This window comes from Crocodylus siamensis, chromosome 8 (assembly GCF_052110815.1).
Source record: "Crocodylus siamensis isolate JL-2025a chromosome 8, ASM5211081v1, whole genome shotgun sequence".
Lineage (NCBI taxonomy): Eukaryota > Metazoa > Chordata > Crocodylia > Crocodylidae > Crocodylus > Crocodylus siamensis.
In genome coordinates this window covers 18,667,112-18,682,801 of record NC_143402.1, presented here as the reverse complement: position 1 = coordinate 18,682,801, position 15,690 = coordinate 18,667,112, and the positions used below count along the sequence as shown (strand labels likewise).

The following is a 15,690-nucleotide window of genomic DNA, read 5'->3' as shown; positions in this document are numbered from 1 at the left end:
GGATGCCTCTGAAAGTATTAAGTACAGTCTATTCTTGAGCAGATTGGTCTGCATTTGAGTTTCTGTTAATGCTTGATGGAGGAATTCAGTGTTTCAGAAGCAATCACAGAATCATAGAGAAGTGGGGCTGGAAAGGACTTCCAGAGGTCATTTAGTCAAACACCCTTCTTGGGGCAGGATCATACTTATCCAAACCATCCCATAAAAACCACAATCTAAACTCTACATAAGACTATCATCAACCCTGACACAGCACAGACCTAACATCATAACGTGCCACAAATAAAGCAGAGGAACTGTGGAAGCCAGTGTCCTGCTTCTATGAAATGTTGTCATATATGCTCAAAGGATCCTGGATAGAGGGCCATGCCCTCTGCTACAGAGGAAGGCAAAAACCCCCATGGTCTGACTCCATCTAAAAATCTAAAAGTTCATTGGCAAATTTGGGGCCAAGAAAATAGTGATAAATTCTTCCAACCACAAAAACTGAACAAAGCAATTTATTTTAATTTGTAAAAGTAATCTTATGAATGAAATGTGATCTGTGGGAAGGGCTTGTTTCTCTTTTTTTTAAGGGATGTCATCAACATAAAATCTATTCCCTTAATGTGTTCCCCCCCCCCATATTAGAATAGTTTCAGGTACTATGCCTGCCCTGGAATCCCCAGCCCAGTTTTATGATTGTTTTACAACCATACCTTCTTCATGGTTTTTTTTTTCCTTTTTTGCTATCATTTAGAAGAATCCCGTTTCACTTGGGTCTCACAGAAGAGGAAAGTAGTCAGGTAAGTTTCACTTCCTGAATATAGTCTATTTCATTCTCCTGGGGTTTTGCTTTAAATCACTAGTTGTGTTTGGGAATATTTACATCCCAAAACAACTCCCTCCCCCCACAAACTCTTCTTTTAATATTAGGAATTAATTGTTTAAGTTTAGGCTACTTTTAAAAAGTCCTTTTTAAAAATTGTGTAAGAGTGATGTTGTAGTCATGATGGTCCAGAAATCATGCAAGAGGCAAAGAGATGCAAGACATTCGAAAAATTGTCTAACTGTATACCAGCTCCACAGCTGGTCCAATAAAAGATATCATCCTAGCAAATCCTTGCTTCTCATGCCTTTTTTTTTTTAAAGGAGATAGCTTCTGACCTGCTAACAGTACTTTTTTAAACAACATTTCTAAGCTTTTGCCCATCGAAGCTCATTCTATAAGTATTGAAGGAATGAAGGATTGTTATCAAGACCTTTAAAAGCCCAATGAACTTGTGGAGTTACGGCCCAGAAATATACAAATACTAGCTTTCTTGCTGGCTTCTCTGAACTACTGTCAGTGCTGTCAAAGGGTGGTGGCAGATTTCCCTTTGGAAGTGAGAGCCTGCTTCAAACGTCTTTTTAAGTCCTGCATATTTGGAGACTTGGGTCGGATGAGGTGGAGCCCTCTTCGTTTCTCCCCATTGCAGCTCCCGATCATCCTGCTGAGCTCCTGGCAAAGATGCTGGAAGGCCTCCTGCACTCCTTCACAGTTCTCCCGAGCAGACACCTCACTGTAAGTGCCCCCCAGCTCGCTGGCCAGCTGGAGGCCTTCTTTGGAGGACACCTGCCTAGCTCGCAACAGGTCCCCTTTGTTTGCCATCAGAAGCAGAGGAATGTTGGCATTGGGGTGGATCTTGCGGATGTGCTGGTACAAGGGCCGGATGAGCCGGTAGCTGTTGTAGTCCGTGATGGAGTACACAAACACGAAGCCGTCTGCCCAGTAGATTGAGCGGTTTATTTGCTCCTGGCAGCAGATGTTGTCATTGTCATCCTGCCACCAAAACAGAGAGGAGAGGTTAGAAAACAGAGTGGAGGAAGAGATAGAAACAAGTGATCATCCAGCACTGGTAGCAGGCAATTGCTCCGCTTCACCCTGTGGCTGCTGCTTCATATAGGGACAAAGGCATCTCCGGATGCATCAGCTACAGAACAAATTTCTTTGGTGTGTCAGTAGATTGATTAATACAATGGAGCAGCACAGATACTAAGGCAGAGACTGGGCAGATGTTAAGCAGTTAAAAATGGTCAAAGCATTGATTTTTTTTTTAAGATGTTTTTTGTTCTGTGCTGTTCTTGTGCTAATCAGTATTCAGCAGCTGCCCTGCTATCAGGGCTGATAAATGGAATCATAAAGGTTAGAACGAGAGCCTCCCCTCCCAAAACTGTTAGGTCAGCTATTCTAAACCCACTTATCTAAGTGAAGGATTGTCCCCTACAGGACTTTTCCTAGTGCTTTTTTTCAGTCCAGTGTTTAATGTTTCTAACAAGGGGATTTTACAGATTCCCTTGGGAGGTTCTTTCCCTGTCTACTAGATCTTGCTGTCAGTACGTTTCTTGTGCTATTTGGGCTCAAATTTACTTTGGAATGGATTACTTTTTCACGTGACTGATTACTGGAACTGAAAATAAACAGGGCCCTGTTGCTGCTTACTCTCTCTGAGAAGTAACAGAGCTCCTAATTCCTGTTACCTGCCTTTTGTGTCATATATTTCACTGTCCAGTTGTACCCATAGCTGCATCATTGTTCCTAATCAGATACAAACAGGAATCACCAATACATAGGAATTCAGTGTGTTGGGAGACGAGATCAAGTCCCTACTCAAGATGAGATCTTTTGAATTAATCCATTGCTTTGTATATCCTCCTCGGGCTGTGACTCCATCAGCTTCATGGATTATTGTCTGGTATGCTTGGATTGATAAAATGTTCCTGCTCATATTACAGCAGAAATTCTTAACCCAGGGTGCTGCAAGAGCCTTTGAAAGGTGCCCCAAAAAGTGTGATGAGATAAGTGAGAAGGTAAGCAGACAATGGCGGGCCAGGATCTCTTTGTCTGGCCCTTCCCCTGCCCTCCCCCCCCCCCACCTAACCTGGCCCCTCTGCAAGGAGTTAAGCACTATAACAAATGAGCTTTTGAAATGGGGGGTGCCACTCAGTTCACAAAAGTAATGGAGGGGAGCCTTGAGTCTAGTGAGGCTGAGAACCACTGTATTACAGGCTCTTTGGAAACAATATGCAAGTCCTTGTAATGTCTTTCAATGCTAGGCACACTCAGGTGTTACTGAAGCCAAAGGAAATTAAAAGCCCTTGGAGCCTTGCCTGCAGTATCCAGCCACATCATTTTATTACTGGCTAATTCTATTCTGGAAACCTTACACAACAGCAGCTGGACATAGGGCAGGCATTTTGAGTCTGGTCCAAAGCCCATCAGTGTTTGTGGGCCAATATGAATAACTTTCTCTGTACAAAATGGTGTTGAAGATACTCAGCCAGCAAATTGGCTGGAAGGAAGTAGGACTTGTAGGCCAGACCCAGCCTAACAGGCTGGATGGGCTTTTCCTGAAGGGAAAAAAAAAGAAATCTCTCCAAAATAAAGCAGAACCCTAATGATCCTCCTTGCCAGTAAGGGCATGCCTGTGCTGTGTCCATGGGGCTCCTGAGGGTGTTGTAGAGAAACATGTGCGATCCACCCTCTGCAGCTTTCAAAGGTGGAGACAAGGCAGTGAAGCTGCCTTGAGAGTGTTTGTTGCTGCTTTTGAGATCTCTGTCTCCAACAAGCGTGAGAGCAGGGGTGGCCCAGGGTGCTCTCAGGACAGCTTTGCTACCTTAGCTGTGGATGTTTGGTATGCATGGAGCAGGAGCAGGTGGGCTGGACATGGTTCTCAATAGTTTTCGCAAGCGTGCTGGGGAAGTGGTATAGACATAAACCACTCTCCTGTCCTATCTGTCACTCAGGTGGTTGCTCTCTTTCTCTTTCCCTCCTGCATGAAACACCTGGAAAAACACTGACACTTGTGCTTACAGATACTGTCAAATGAAAGAGCAAAGCATTGTCAGAAATGTTCAGACTTGGCTGAACAAAGTTAAGACCCTTCACCCTCCCTGCAGCTTCCCTTGACTTCAGTCAGATATGTTTGTGCTCAGCACTTGCCCAAAACAGTGCACCTAATCTTATTTAGGCACCTAAATATGGATTTAGGCAGCCCAACTCCGGGCACTTGGGGTGCAAATTGATGGGTAAAATGCATTATGTCACAGCTGATCACTCGGGCAGTAAGAGAAGAGAAAGCCGTGCTTCAGAGGGAGAGTTTTTCCAGACCCATAAATAGTTAGAGGCCCAGTGTCAATGGGAGTTCAGTACCTAAGTGTCCTTTGTGCCTGTGAAAACTTTCCTATGGGTTTCAAACCCTGTGAGCTTGGAGGCTGACTCAGAAAATGTATTAGCCCTCTGCCGCTTTCAGCTCATATGGCCGTCATGCTGGAGCCCAAATTATCTTTGGATGTCTCTAGTGCTGGAGTCACAGGTTGCCCAGAACAATATCACCAGCCCAGTGGTGCCCTGGTACTTTCTTCCCTGTGTACTAGGGGTTATTGGATTTATGGACCACCTCTACATGGAATAAAACTTTCAGGTTATTAGAACAGGTCCCTACTTATGACTCAGAAATGAGTTTCTGGGTCTAAATTCAGTTTCTAGGGAACAGGAAAACCACACCTAGAATGAATAGATCCTGACTCTGGCCATTTCACTTGAGATGAAAAGAAGTGCTATCTCCCCTGATGCTTCAGAGCAGCCCACTGGCCTGGCATGGTACGGGGAGAGGGGGGCCTTGTATTACTGTCTGTATTAATTTATCATCCTTTTATGTCCCTTTGCTCCCCTTCCACCATCAAATTATTTTTTGGGGGGGAAATAACCTAATTGCTATAAACAAATATTTGAAAATGGCCTTAGAAAAAAAAATGCACGCAGAACACTTCAACAAGCAGAAGTTCTCAGTTGCTACAGCTGGGCCCAGACAGCAGGGAGATGGATGTGATAATCCTCAGTGGAATGCTTTATTCAGGAAAATCAAAGAGTAACAAGCTATATTTCTGTTTTATGAGAATGTCTCCTAAAAAAAATGAGTTTTGAAACATGCACTGTTACCAGCCTTGTGTGGTTCAGGCTGCAATTAATCATCGAACAAGCCCAGTTATCTATTTGCTTCTGGTGTTTTTAAACATTAACATTTCCGGTGTGGTTAGAATCCTGAGTAAATGCAGAAATCACTGCACCCCGCTCCCAAAGTGCAAGCAGCTCACTGCTGCTTAAGGATCTAATCAGAGAACACATAAGCACAGCCTAGTCCAACACATTCTCATGCTTTTGATGGCTCAGTTCAGCTACAAACCCTTAAAATCACTTCATAGACATCAGTTGATGCAAACAAGATATTCAAGATAAGCAGCTTCTGTGGGAACTGTTGAAACAGGGCAGGCCTTTAACTGGGACAAAGGACCTGAAGCTCCCCCTAATGATATTAAAAACAGGGTTGGATGAGGTGCCGGGGATCACAGTTGAACTTTGGAGAGTCGAGACCTGCTTCCAGGGTCTGGATCTGGTTAAAATATGGAAATCTGAAAATGTATCTTACATCTGAGGAGAAAGGGAGAAGTAAATGTGCCTCATTCCTCTGTTGTGGGGAGGGAGTGAAAGAGGGATTCTCTTTACAAGGTGCTTATCATGCTTTCCTGGTGACATTACCTAATTCCTGTCAATAGCGTCAATAGACTCACCTCCACACCCAGGTAATGCAAATTCTACTAGTTAAATCTACTTATTTTGAGGTTAAGTGGGGCAGAAGAAGTTTGACAGACTCCTACATAGTCATGAATTACATTCTCTGAAAATATGAGAAGCTAGATTTGTTTTATAATATTTTTAGTAAACCTAAAAATAGGTTTACTTGGTGGAGGTGTTAGACATGTCTTTGGGCACGAAATGCCCTTCCTCCAGTCTGGGAAAGAAGCAGACACTACCTAAGCTTAAATACCAGTGAAAGCTGTTTAACTCCATTAACTTTGTGTGATAAGTACCTTCTGGCTTGGATAGGATAGCTCTTTCATGCCCACTGGAAAATCATGGGTTCAACTGAACTCAAAACTCTTCAAGTTCAGGCTCTGTTTATCTCTGGCAGAAAGGAAAGGTGCATGCATTTTTATTCTTGTTTTGCTCACTCAGGAGCTCTAGGAGTAGAGCAAGAATTCCTTTCAAAATCAAATACTGTTTTATAGTGCAGGCTTCTGCCTCATTAGAAAAATACACGCTTTTAAAATTATATTTCTCTGGGGAAAATGCTGGTTTAACCATTCGATGATTTTGCTCCCCCCCAAAACCTGACAAAGCCTCTAGCATGCTTTTGGAGGTTTCATGAAACATAAGACATGGCTGGTTCCACTTTTGCTTGCTTTTTGGCAGGGTAAATAATGTCTTATGTAAAATGACTGGCAGACACCTCCCCCCTCACGTGCTACAAGGCATCAGAGAACAACGAATATGATTAGGGCTTTTGGCTTTTCATTTAAACCAACTTTTAGCCATCAAAGAAAATGAAAATGGAAACCCAGGGTGCATGAGGTTTCCTTTTCCAGTTCTAGAAATTTCAGGTGGGCATGTGCAAATTTATCAGGATCTTTAGGTGCTTGACTTGATACAGAATGCGGCAGAGAATGAGCATTTCTGGGGGGCCAGATCTGTGTTCATTTAAACCTGAGTTTTGAGTGGGTTTGAGGCCAAACCAAAGTTATGGCTTTTGTCTGACAATGATGAAAAGACACATAATTTTGACCCAAAATCTCATGAGATATGTATCATTCAAGGAAAGAAAATCTCACTGAATTAGCAGGTTCTGTGAAAACGTTACCATCCTGTTCTGCCTCCAGATTGGATCCCCTAGAACAGAACCCCAGAACCTCTTTTGGATCTGCTTAGAAATTCACTTGTAGGGACATGATTATAGCCACAAATTATATCTGTTATTTCCTGAAATCTTGTGGGGAAGTGCCCGTGAAGAGGATTATACACCCCCAGCGCCTGACTAGAAAAAGAGGGATGAATACAGACATTAGAAGCGCCCCGCTAGCACTTAGTATAGTTGCTATAAAGGCTTTTCCGTCAGAAAAAAGAGGGCTGCCTGCAGAAAAGAGATTCTCCTTGGAAGACGAGAAGGGTCTGACCTGAGCATCCGGGTCAGGCACTGGGCTGTTGAGAACTTTCTGCTCATTCAGAGACAGGAGTGCCTGGGCAGCAAATAGATCAAGCCAGCAATTTTGTGTCTATTCAAACTTGGGCTGCACAAAACCATTTATTATACACTTGTTGTGGCTCCCTGAAGGGGTGATTTTTGGTAAGAGAGAGGTCATCCCAGTGGGAAAGGTCACACTTAGAGCTGAGTTTCTGGCTCAGACATATCTCTTCTCACAGTGCGTTACACATTGAAGAGACACAAATGTTGGCAATGTTGAATGCAGACATTAACTGTGTTCTAAAGCTGGACTGTCCAACTTCTAAGCCCCAGGGGGCCACATCAGTCGTGGGGGGCACCTGCTACACAAGCTACCAGCCAAGGCTCAGGCCACCGGGTTGTGTACCACATGGACACTCCTCCTATTCTCTGCTGTACCCTGTGCCCAGGCTGATACCTTCCTTGCATCACTGTACTGTGTGGACACAATCCCCCCCTACACCCCCATACTGCCCTGCTCCTTGGAGCAGAGGCAGGAATCAGCAGCCAGAGGAAGGATGGGGAACCCAGATACTCAGTCTGTGTTGCAGCTGGAGCAGTGTGGGAAGCAGTGGCCTGGCAGGAGCCCAGAGGGTGCAACTTAACCCCTTGCGGTCCACATGGGTCAGACAACACCTGTTCTAAAGTACAGATACATCAAGCAGAGTTTTTACCTCCAGTGAGACAAAAGGGGTATCCTGCACCTGTAAGGAGATCTGCTCTCCGTCTATGTTGAATTTTCTTGAATACAAGGCTCCTGGTAGAAAAATAAGATGATGAGAGGCAGCACATATAAAGAGTCAGTCCAATCAACATCTACTATTTCAGCTTCTAAAGACGTAAATGGGATTTAGGCACATGCTAGGCCTTTGCAGGGAGATAAGTTTCCTCCTGTGTTGTGTGAATTGTTATCACAGTAACATCATATCATAACTGTTCCTTCACTGGACATTCATCGCCCTGGGCTGTATCAGTTTTTTTCTTTGTGAGCTATTTTATGGATGGAACAATCAGACCAGACTATTTCAGGGGAGATGTTAAAAAAGCTATAAAATTATTTTAAATGCAGAATCTATTCCTGATAGCAGCAAACACTGGCCTACAGTTTCTCGGGCAACTTACATTATGGCCTGCTCTGTGCCTGCTATGGTCTGGTAGATGCCTCTTTCCCCAGGTCTATTATTCCTTTTGGAACAAGAGAAACCCAAGTGAAATATTTGTGCCTACTTTAAATTGGTCATCAATCCAACAGAGTGTCACCTTTTTGCAGTGGTGCTAGGTTGTATTTTTAATTGCCATCCAAAATATCAAGGAAGATATGTTAGTTTTCTATGCATTTCCACTGGAAGTGAAAGAGAAAGTAAGTCCGATACACAGAGTACTGGAAATGGAGCACATGACTAGATTTTAAGGTGGCAGAGCTGAGGTTTTGGTGTTGGTATCTGCAGAACTTGAGCAGTCAGAGTTTGGTTTGAATGCCCCCCAAGCAGGAGTGACTACAGGTCCATGTTCTTCCATTTTATCTGAGCCACTTTGGCTCTGGGAGCAATACCTGGATACAAGTTTGCCAGCCTGGCAAAGCTCTTATCAAGACCATTAATATTTGGGGCAGAGGTGTAAGAAGCAGGGCTGCACCCTGGGCAAACCCTGTAGGGTGGCAGGGAGCAGGGCATGGTTCTGAGAGTTGGGAGTGGCGTGCACAGGTCTGACATGAGGAGGGAGGGGGTCTCCCCATGTGGGGAACTCCAAAACAGTCCCCAGCTGCTCTGCGGCTGCCACTGCTTGTTCTGCCCTCCCTAGCTCTTGCTCTTAGCAGCATCAGGGTCTCAGTGCACTGGTTGGTGCTGCTGCAAGAGCAATGCTGTGGGGTGTCTCTTACTACTGGGCCGCAGACTCCATGGGGCTGGGGATAATGTTTGTGCCCCTTCTAAGTGAGCACCTGGTGCTGGTGTCCTGCTCCTCCACCCTTAGTTATGCTGCTGATTCAGGGTTTGAACTGCAGGTGCAAAAAAGGCAAGGAAAGCTTAGGTTCTGGCTGTGTGACACATTCATGGCTGTCAGGATGACAGCTTTGGAGACTGAAGCCTCTTTGATGATCTTTAGAACAGTGTGGACCAAACTTTTTGGCAGATGTGCCATATACTAGCCCTGCACCTTCCCCAGTTGCCACTCTGACCCCTTTCCCATACTGAATCTGTTGTTCTTTCTGCTCTCTGCCTTGTGCTCTCTGCCTGATTTGCTACTCTGCTTTCTTCTCTCTGCCCTATCCACTACTGTGCTGCCTGTTCCCTCACTGGTATGCTTCATGTCACACACAGAGGCTACCCATGCCACTTGTGGTACTCCTGCTGCAGGTTGGCTATCCCTGTTTTAGAACATAACACTAGGTACATTGATATAAAGAGGACTGAAGCCACCACATTGAGTCTGGAACACTTTGCACTGACCCAATACAAGTGCCTTAGTGGTTTGTTTCAGCCCAGACCTGGAGGTGTCCCCTTGCCAGGAAAGGAGGGAGTTCAGTCTTAGAAACACAGACTCATAGAAAATGAGGGTTGGAAGGAACCTCAGGAAGTCATCTAGTCCAACCCCCTGCTCAAAAAAGGACCATTCCTAAGTAGATCTCCCAGCCAAGGCTTTGTCTAACCAGGTCTTAAAAGCCTCCAAGGATGGAGAATCTACAGCCTCTCTGGGTAACCTGTTCCAGTGTTTTATTACCCTCTTCCTAATATCTAACCTAAACTTCCCTTGCTGCAACTAGAGACAGTTGCTCCTTGTTCTGTCCCCTGCCCCCACTCAGAACAGTCTCTAGCTCCATCCTCTTTCAGCCCCCCCTTCAGGTAGTTGAAGGCTGCTATTAAATCCCACCACAGTCTTCTCTTCTCTGAACTAAATAAGCCCAGTTCCCTCAGCCTCTCCTCAGAAGTCATCGGGGCTCATTCAGTTCTTGGCCTCAGTTCAGACCACTAACAAAGAGACTAATTAGGGCCACCGGTATATCGCCCCTGTAAGAATCATCTCTTAACATTTGGTTCACAGAAACAGGTGGTTTTGTTTCAATGGAAAAAAAAAAGCTGAGCTCACAGAAATGTCCATGATGTAAGGAAATCTGCCAGGGCAAAGTTCAGTGCATCTGGTCCAACATTAAAACTCTACCTTTTGAAACGGTGTTGGACGAGTAGCCTCTCTGTGAGCACTTCAGAAATAGAGCAGATGTTAAGGTGGAATTGTACTCTATGGGAAGAGGCCTTCCCCAAAACCAAACATACTATTTCCGCTCTGTCATGCATAGACAAAAATGGGGAGGGTGCTTCCAGAAAGTGACTGTGTTCTGCCTTATATCCAGTTACAGGAGAACAGTCACATGGTTACAGATATATTACCACCCACTTCAGATCCTTGTTTCCGCTGCAGGATGACTGTTTGGCTGGTAACTTAATGGGAAAAGCATGGAGTTCTCAGCACTATCTCTGATAAAGATCTTGCAAATTCCAGGGGTCTAACTCCATTGACACTGTCTTGTAAAAAAGTGAAGGAAAACATAAAGTAGCAGTTCAAACACTGAGCTATCAAGGCTCCTTAGGGTCAGCGGAAAAGGGCAGTCACTCGTCCAAGGGATCAAAAGCTTCTGGTTTTGCCATCCTTATATCTGACTCATCCCTCTGAACTCAAGATACATCTCCAAAACAAAACATTTACAAAGCCTTTAGTATGAATCCAGCCTCACCCAGTAACTTACCCAATGCTGACTGGCCTGTGTGTGAGCAGTGCTAGTGGATCTTGTATTGCACAGGTCTCTGGCCCTTACAGGGTTCAATAGGTTTGAGATGTTTCCTGCAGGTTATGCTTGAACAACCTAGCTAGCAGACCCAGGACAGCTTGCACTGCTACTGTACTAGCATTTGGGCAGAGGACTCTAATTTAGCCGTTCCTCCCCTCACCCTCCCAGCCCAGCACTGACATACCCAGCCCACGGTATAAAACAATTGGCTTGCTTACACACCCTGTGTGATCCCACTGACTTCAGTGGGGTGTATAAGCAGGGTAGTATCCAGCCTCCATTGTTCAGTCAATTTATAAAGCATTCTTTAAATTCTGCTTTTCAATAAAGGTGTGTCCCCATGTGAATCTTTTTTTCTCTGATCCTTTTCCATCAGGGTGGGAAAAAATTTAGGCTAAAAGGATCATAAATAATGAGACTTTGATTTATTGTTTTCATAGCCGGAGGCAATTAAGTGAAAATATGTGCCTCGTGGACATCTGACAGTGCTTGGTTTTTCTGTAATATGCAGCAGTTGCAAAATACAGTAGTTTGAAATGGAATCCATCTGTAATGCTGCAGGAGGAAGCAGACTCACCAGTATTGGGCTCGTAGTCTCCAATAAATCTTTTAGTGAGAAAGCGCACCACCAGGGCTGCAAAACAAGGTAAAAAGATGGGCCTTTAATCTAAGTTGAGATGGATCGTTGCAAAATGCATATAATGCCTTCCTGGCAGACCTGCTACAGGATCAGGCTTAACTTTTGTCACTTGCTTAAATACTACCCTGAATAGACTTGTCTTTATCAATCTAGAAAATGATTTGGACCAGGCTCCAATGCATGACACCACCTTGCACCACAAGCTGTCTCTTGGGTGTCAAGGGGTGAGATTGATAGAGTAAAACTATAAGGCTATCTCAATTTGCCACTTGGATTGAAGATAAGAAATTAAAAGAGAGAAAACTCTTACAATACTCTGACTACTTACAATGCCACATGTAAGATCTAGATTGTGCTATATCAGAGGCCAGACTGATCTAAGGATTCCTTCTGGCCTTAAAAATCTATGAATCTATTAATGTCATCCACTGAACAAATTGCTTGTGGAGTGCACAAAATGATCATTTTGCAGCGAATTAGGACTTCTCACTCATCTTAATTTGTGAGGGCTTCATGCAGCCTTGGGTGAGAAAGCTGGAAGAAACATTTTTGTCTCTTTTGATCTCCCTTTCAAGAAGTACAATCTCTTTTATCCTAATAGTAATTTACATTTCCATATTGCCCTTCATGCCCACAGATCACAAATTAGTTGGTGAAATTAATCTACTGGTCTGTAAATGAGAAGTCTGATACTGCAAATAGCATTGTCTCAGACTTCATTTATAACAGTCATTTCTGTCACTTTTGATATGCTGATTAACTTGGTTATGGTACTATCTTTGATGAGTTGATTCCTATTTCTATACAAAAGTGGTTTCTTCAAATCCAAATCAACTACAGACTTTACTGAGGGCTAGTAAGTATTCATACAGTAAAACAAAGTCTGGCCCTACAAAATGTGGCTTTGTTAAGAAATCACAAAACCCATGCTCAGAAATTACAACTCAAGTTTCTCTCACTTATTTTCCCAATCTCCCTGTGGAAAGCAATGTTGAAAATGTCAAGTCTTTTTAAAGTACAATTTCTCCATAGACCTCCAAGCGCTTTACAACAGGAGGAGGAACGGTATTACTTCTGTCTACGTCAAAGGGAAGCTGCGGCACAGAGCAGTGTAGTGACTTGTACAAGGTCACACAGTAGATCATTTGCAGAGCTGAGAACTGTGAGCAGTGTCCTGACACCTAGCTCAGCACCTTGTCCACTAGACACAACGCACCACCTCACCTTTGATCTTTCTCTGATCATCTGACCTGCTACCAAAAAGAGCATTTTTCAAATTGCAATTAAAAGCTTATCAGCTATTATGTGTGAAGTATATACAGCTTTGGATGAATCTGACCATAAAATATAAACCCAGGGGTATTGCAAATACAGCAGAAAGCAGGATTACTCCGTGGACTTACCTGTCTTGCCAACGTTGCTGCCACCCAGTACAACGAGCTTGATGATTTTGTTGGGCACACAGTCCAAAACAGGATACTCTGGTATGGGAAGCAAGATGAAGTTAGCAGAATACTGTGACATAGTACTCTGAGAGGTGAGACGCATGCCAGAAACAAGAGCCGATCAAGTCTAGTGGGAGTTGGGGGAGAAGAGAGGGAAAATAGCTTCTTTCCTTCTTTTGGCAGTCAATCCTTGGAAAAAGAAGTCCTCTCATTTCATTTAAGTAGCTTTGCAGAAGGATATCCCAGCAGCTGGCCTCCTCTTTCCAACGACTGCTCAGACAGCAACTTTGCAAAGCAGAGGGAAACTTTTTGATCACCCCCAGTGAAAACTGACTCCTACATTCCTCAGCCAATCAGAAGTCAAAACATGACATTCCACTAGATGGGGTAGAAAGTGTGCGCCTCACATGAACCACACGCCCTCCCCTGCTTTATCTTTCTTCACTGCCTGTTTTACATGCTAGTCTGTAGCTCTTTGCTGAGAAGACATCCTTCTGCATTTTCAGTCTTCATGGTGCTTGTTTCCAGCAAGATAGAGTCGGTGGTGTTTGGGCAATTTCCATTCAGGATAATTCTACCTTGTCTGTTGAAACACCCTCTGGATTTTCAACTGGATCCAGTATTCTCTGTTGCTCTCACAGACTGTTTTATCCAGATTGTGAGCTTGGATCCTTTAAAGCGGATGGACTCTTTTTTTGCATGGCAAGAAGTACTGAAGCGTAAATACCTAGGGTTGGTATCCTGCAAGTTTTCCAAGAGGAGCAGCTTTAGATCTTAATAAATTACTTGATCTAAAAAACAATAGGAATGATTTTTCATTCTTATCATCTAAGGACAGCCTCATTTTGCTGATAAAGATACTTTTTTAACAGGCTCTAGTCCACGGTGGAACATTGCAATGAGAATTTTGTCCCATTGGAATATAAGCCACTATTATGCTGTGGCCCAGCTATTTTTATGAAGATTTTAAAGTGAATTTAGTGGTGGCGATGGATTACCAACCTTAGAATCAAAATGGGCCTAAGCATAGCTGTATGCTGGTGCTGAGCCCAGACTGGGGGATGAGGAAGGAAGCAATGAACCAGGGAAGCCCAGTGCAGCTTGGGGAAGCCCAAACTTTCTGGCTACAAAGGTCTGTTTGGATGGTGATGGAGCCAAGAAATAGCCAGAGTGTGAGCCTACAGCAGCCACTAGCCTCTCCTGTCCCTGTAAGAGAAGAGGGGGCTAAAACCTGCTATGCCAGATCTATCTGCCAAAAAGGCCTCCACGGCCAGGAGCATTCCCCAGCTTGCAGCTTCCTTCAGTCACAGCCTCTATATGAATGCTACCTAGAGTAGACTCAGGGGTGTGACTTTGGAGCAGAGTGCAAAATCAGGCCTCAGCCTTGGATGCTAGTGATTTTCTCAGTGCAGCATGTGTCAGATTTCCAAAGGGCTCTGTGGCAGGGCACTAGGGTGCCTGCTACTGGCAACAGGAACATGGGCTCAGCTGCCACGCACCAGGGTGGCACAGGTGAGGGTTGCTAAGACAACCGGTTGGGTCAGCTGACCAGAAGGGGGCAGGGCCTGGCCTTTATAAACAGCGAGGCTGAGGCCATAGTCAGTTCCCCTCTGGCAGCCTAAGAGCAGGACCAAGTAGGGTGAGCAGAGCTCCATGGGTATAGTAAGGAAGCTGGATGGCTTGAGCAGTGTTGGTTTGATGATACAGGGTGGAGAGGACCCTGACAGGGATATGAAGGAAGGTTAGCCAGGCTGGCTGGGAATTTACGTTGTAGCCAGGGGCTTTGTGTTTTCTGTTTTTGGTTGTGTAAGACCGGAGGACTGGGCGAGGCTATAGAGGTGGAGGAGGCCTCAAGGGAGCTCCCTAGTAGAAAGGGGGGTTTCTTGTGCTGGAGAGGGTGCTGTGTTTTGGGGTGTCCCAGCCCCAGTGTGGGTGATTATTGGGAGGAGCCCAGTGTGGGTGTAGATGAAAGGCCCCAGTGGGGCACAGGGCCCAAGAAGGGGTCTGGGGCCCAGGTAAGGCTGAGGCTGCCTGAGCCCCAATTGGGAGAAGCCTTAGTGGGGCGTAAGACCCTGAGAAGCAGGTCTGGGGCCAGGTAAGGCCGAGGCCACCTGAGCCCCAATTACGGGAGCGTGGGGCACAGGCCCCAGTTGGGGGCAGGGAGCACGAGAGAAGCGAGGGGGCTCCCATGAGGGCATAGGCGGGCAGTTGGATAGAGTCCCAGTACAGCAAGGCAGGCACCATGCCAAGGAGGGCAGGAAGGCAGCCTCCCTTTTGATATTTACCAGCAAGACGTGGTGGGCGAGAGAGAGGGTGCATTCGGGACCTGATTTGGCACGGTAGGTAAAGGGCGCTAGGGGAGGTCACGGCACCCCTAGAGGCCGTCCTGCCACAGGCTCCCTTTCCACTGAGATGCTGCAATACACAGTGAGGTTTTCAAAAGCACCCAGCATGCTAGGGGCCTACTGCATACAGAATTCTTGAAGATCCAGCTGTGGTTCACAGCGGTCCTATAAAGTAAGGACAGGAATGAAGAGATGCGTGGGCCGGGCACTTACCTCAGCTGAGCCTCAGTTTTTATGCTTTTAGTGACTTACTAAATAATATTTGCACTAAATTGCTATGCCAGCACCACATATTATTGTTTCTTAATCTGCCATTGACTAAACGCTCACCCACTCCAGATCTCTGACTGTGAATTTGCTTTCAGATCCTCACAAACCTCTAATTTCACAAGAAACTTTCCAA

The 15,690-nt window shown here is 45.0% G+C and overlaps 1 protein-coding gene and 1 long non-coding RNA gene across 2 annotated transcripts in view; one reads left to right on the top strand and one right to left on the bottom strand.

The window, feature by feature from the left end:
* Nucleotides 1–1,594, top strand: part of LOC149858152 (uncharacterized) — a 54,088-nt gene extending 52,494 nt beyond the window's left edge. The window contains exons 2-3 of the long non-coding RNA XR_016443983.1: nt 740–785; nt 1,458–1,594. This is a non-coding gene — a long non-coding RNA (uncharacterized LOC149858152). The remainder of the gene's footprint in view (nt 1–739; nt 786–1,457) is intronic.
* LOC149858151 (ras-like protein family member 11A-like) lies at nt 485–13,295 on the bottom strand. Its single transcript, XM_090061264.1, has 4 exons — nt 12,901–13,295; nt 11,435–11,491; nt 7,751–7,833; nt 485–1,801 (listed from the first exon to the last, which is right to left on the bottom strand). The coding sequence occupies exons 1-4, from the start codon at nt 13,043–13,045 to the stop codon at nt 1,334–1,336; spliced, it is 753 nt and encodes a 250-aa protein (XP_089917390.1). The 5' UTR covers nt 13,046–13,295; the 3' UTR covers nt 485–1,333.
* Nucleotides 13,296–15,690: the final 2,395 nt, after the last annotated feature.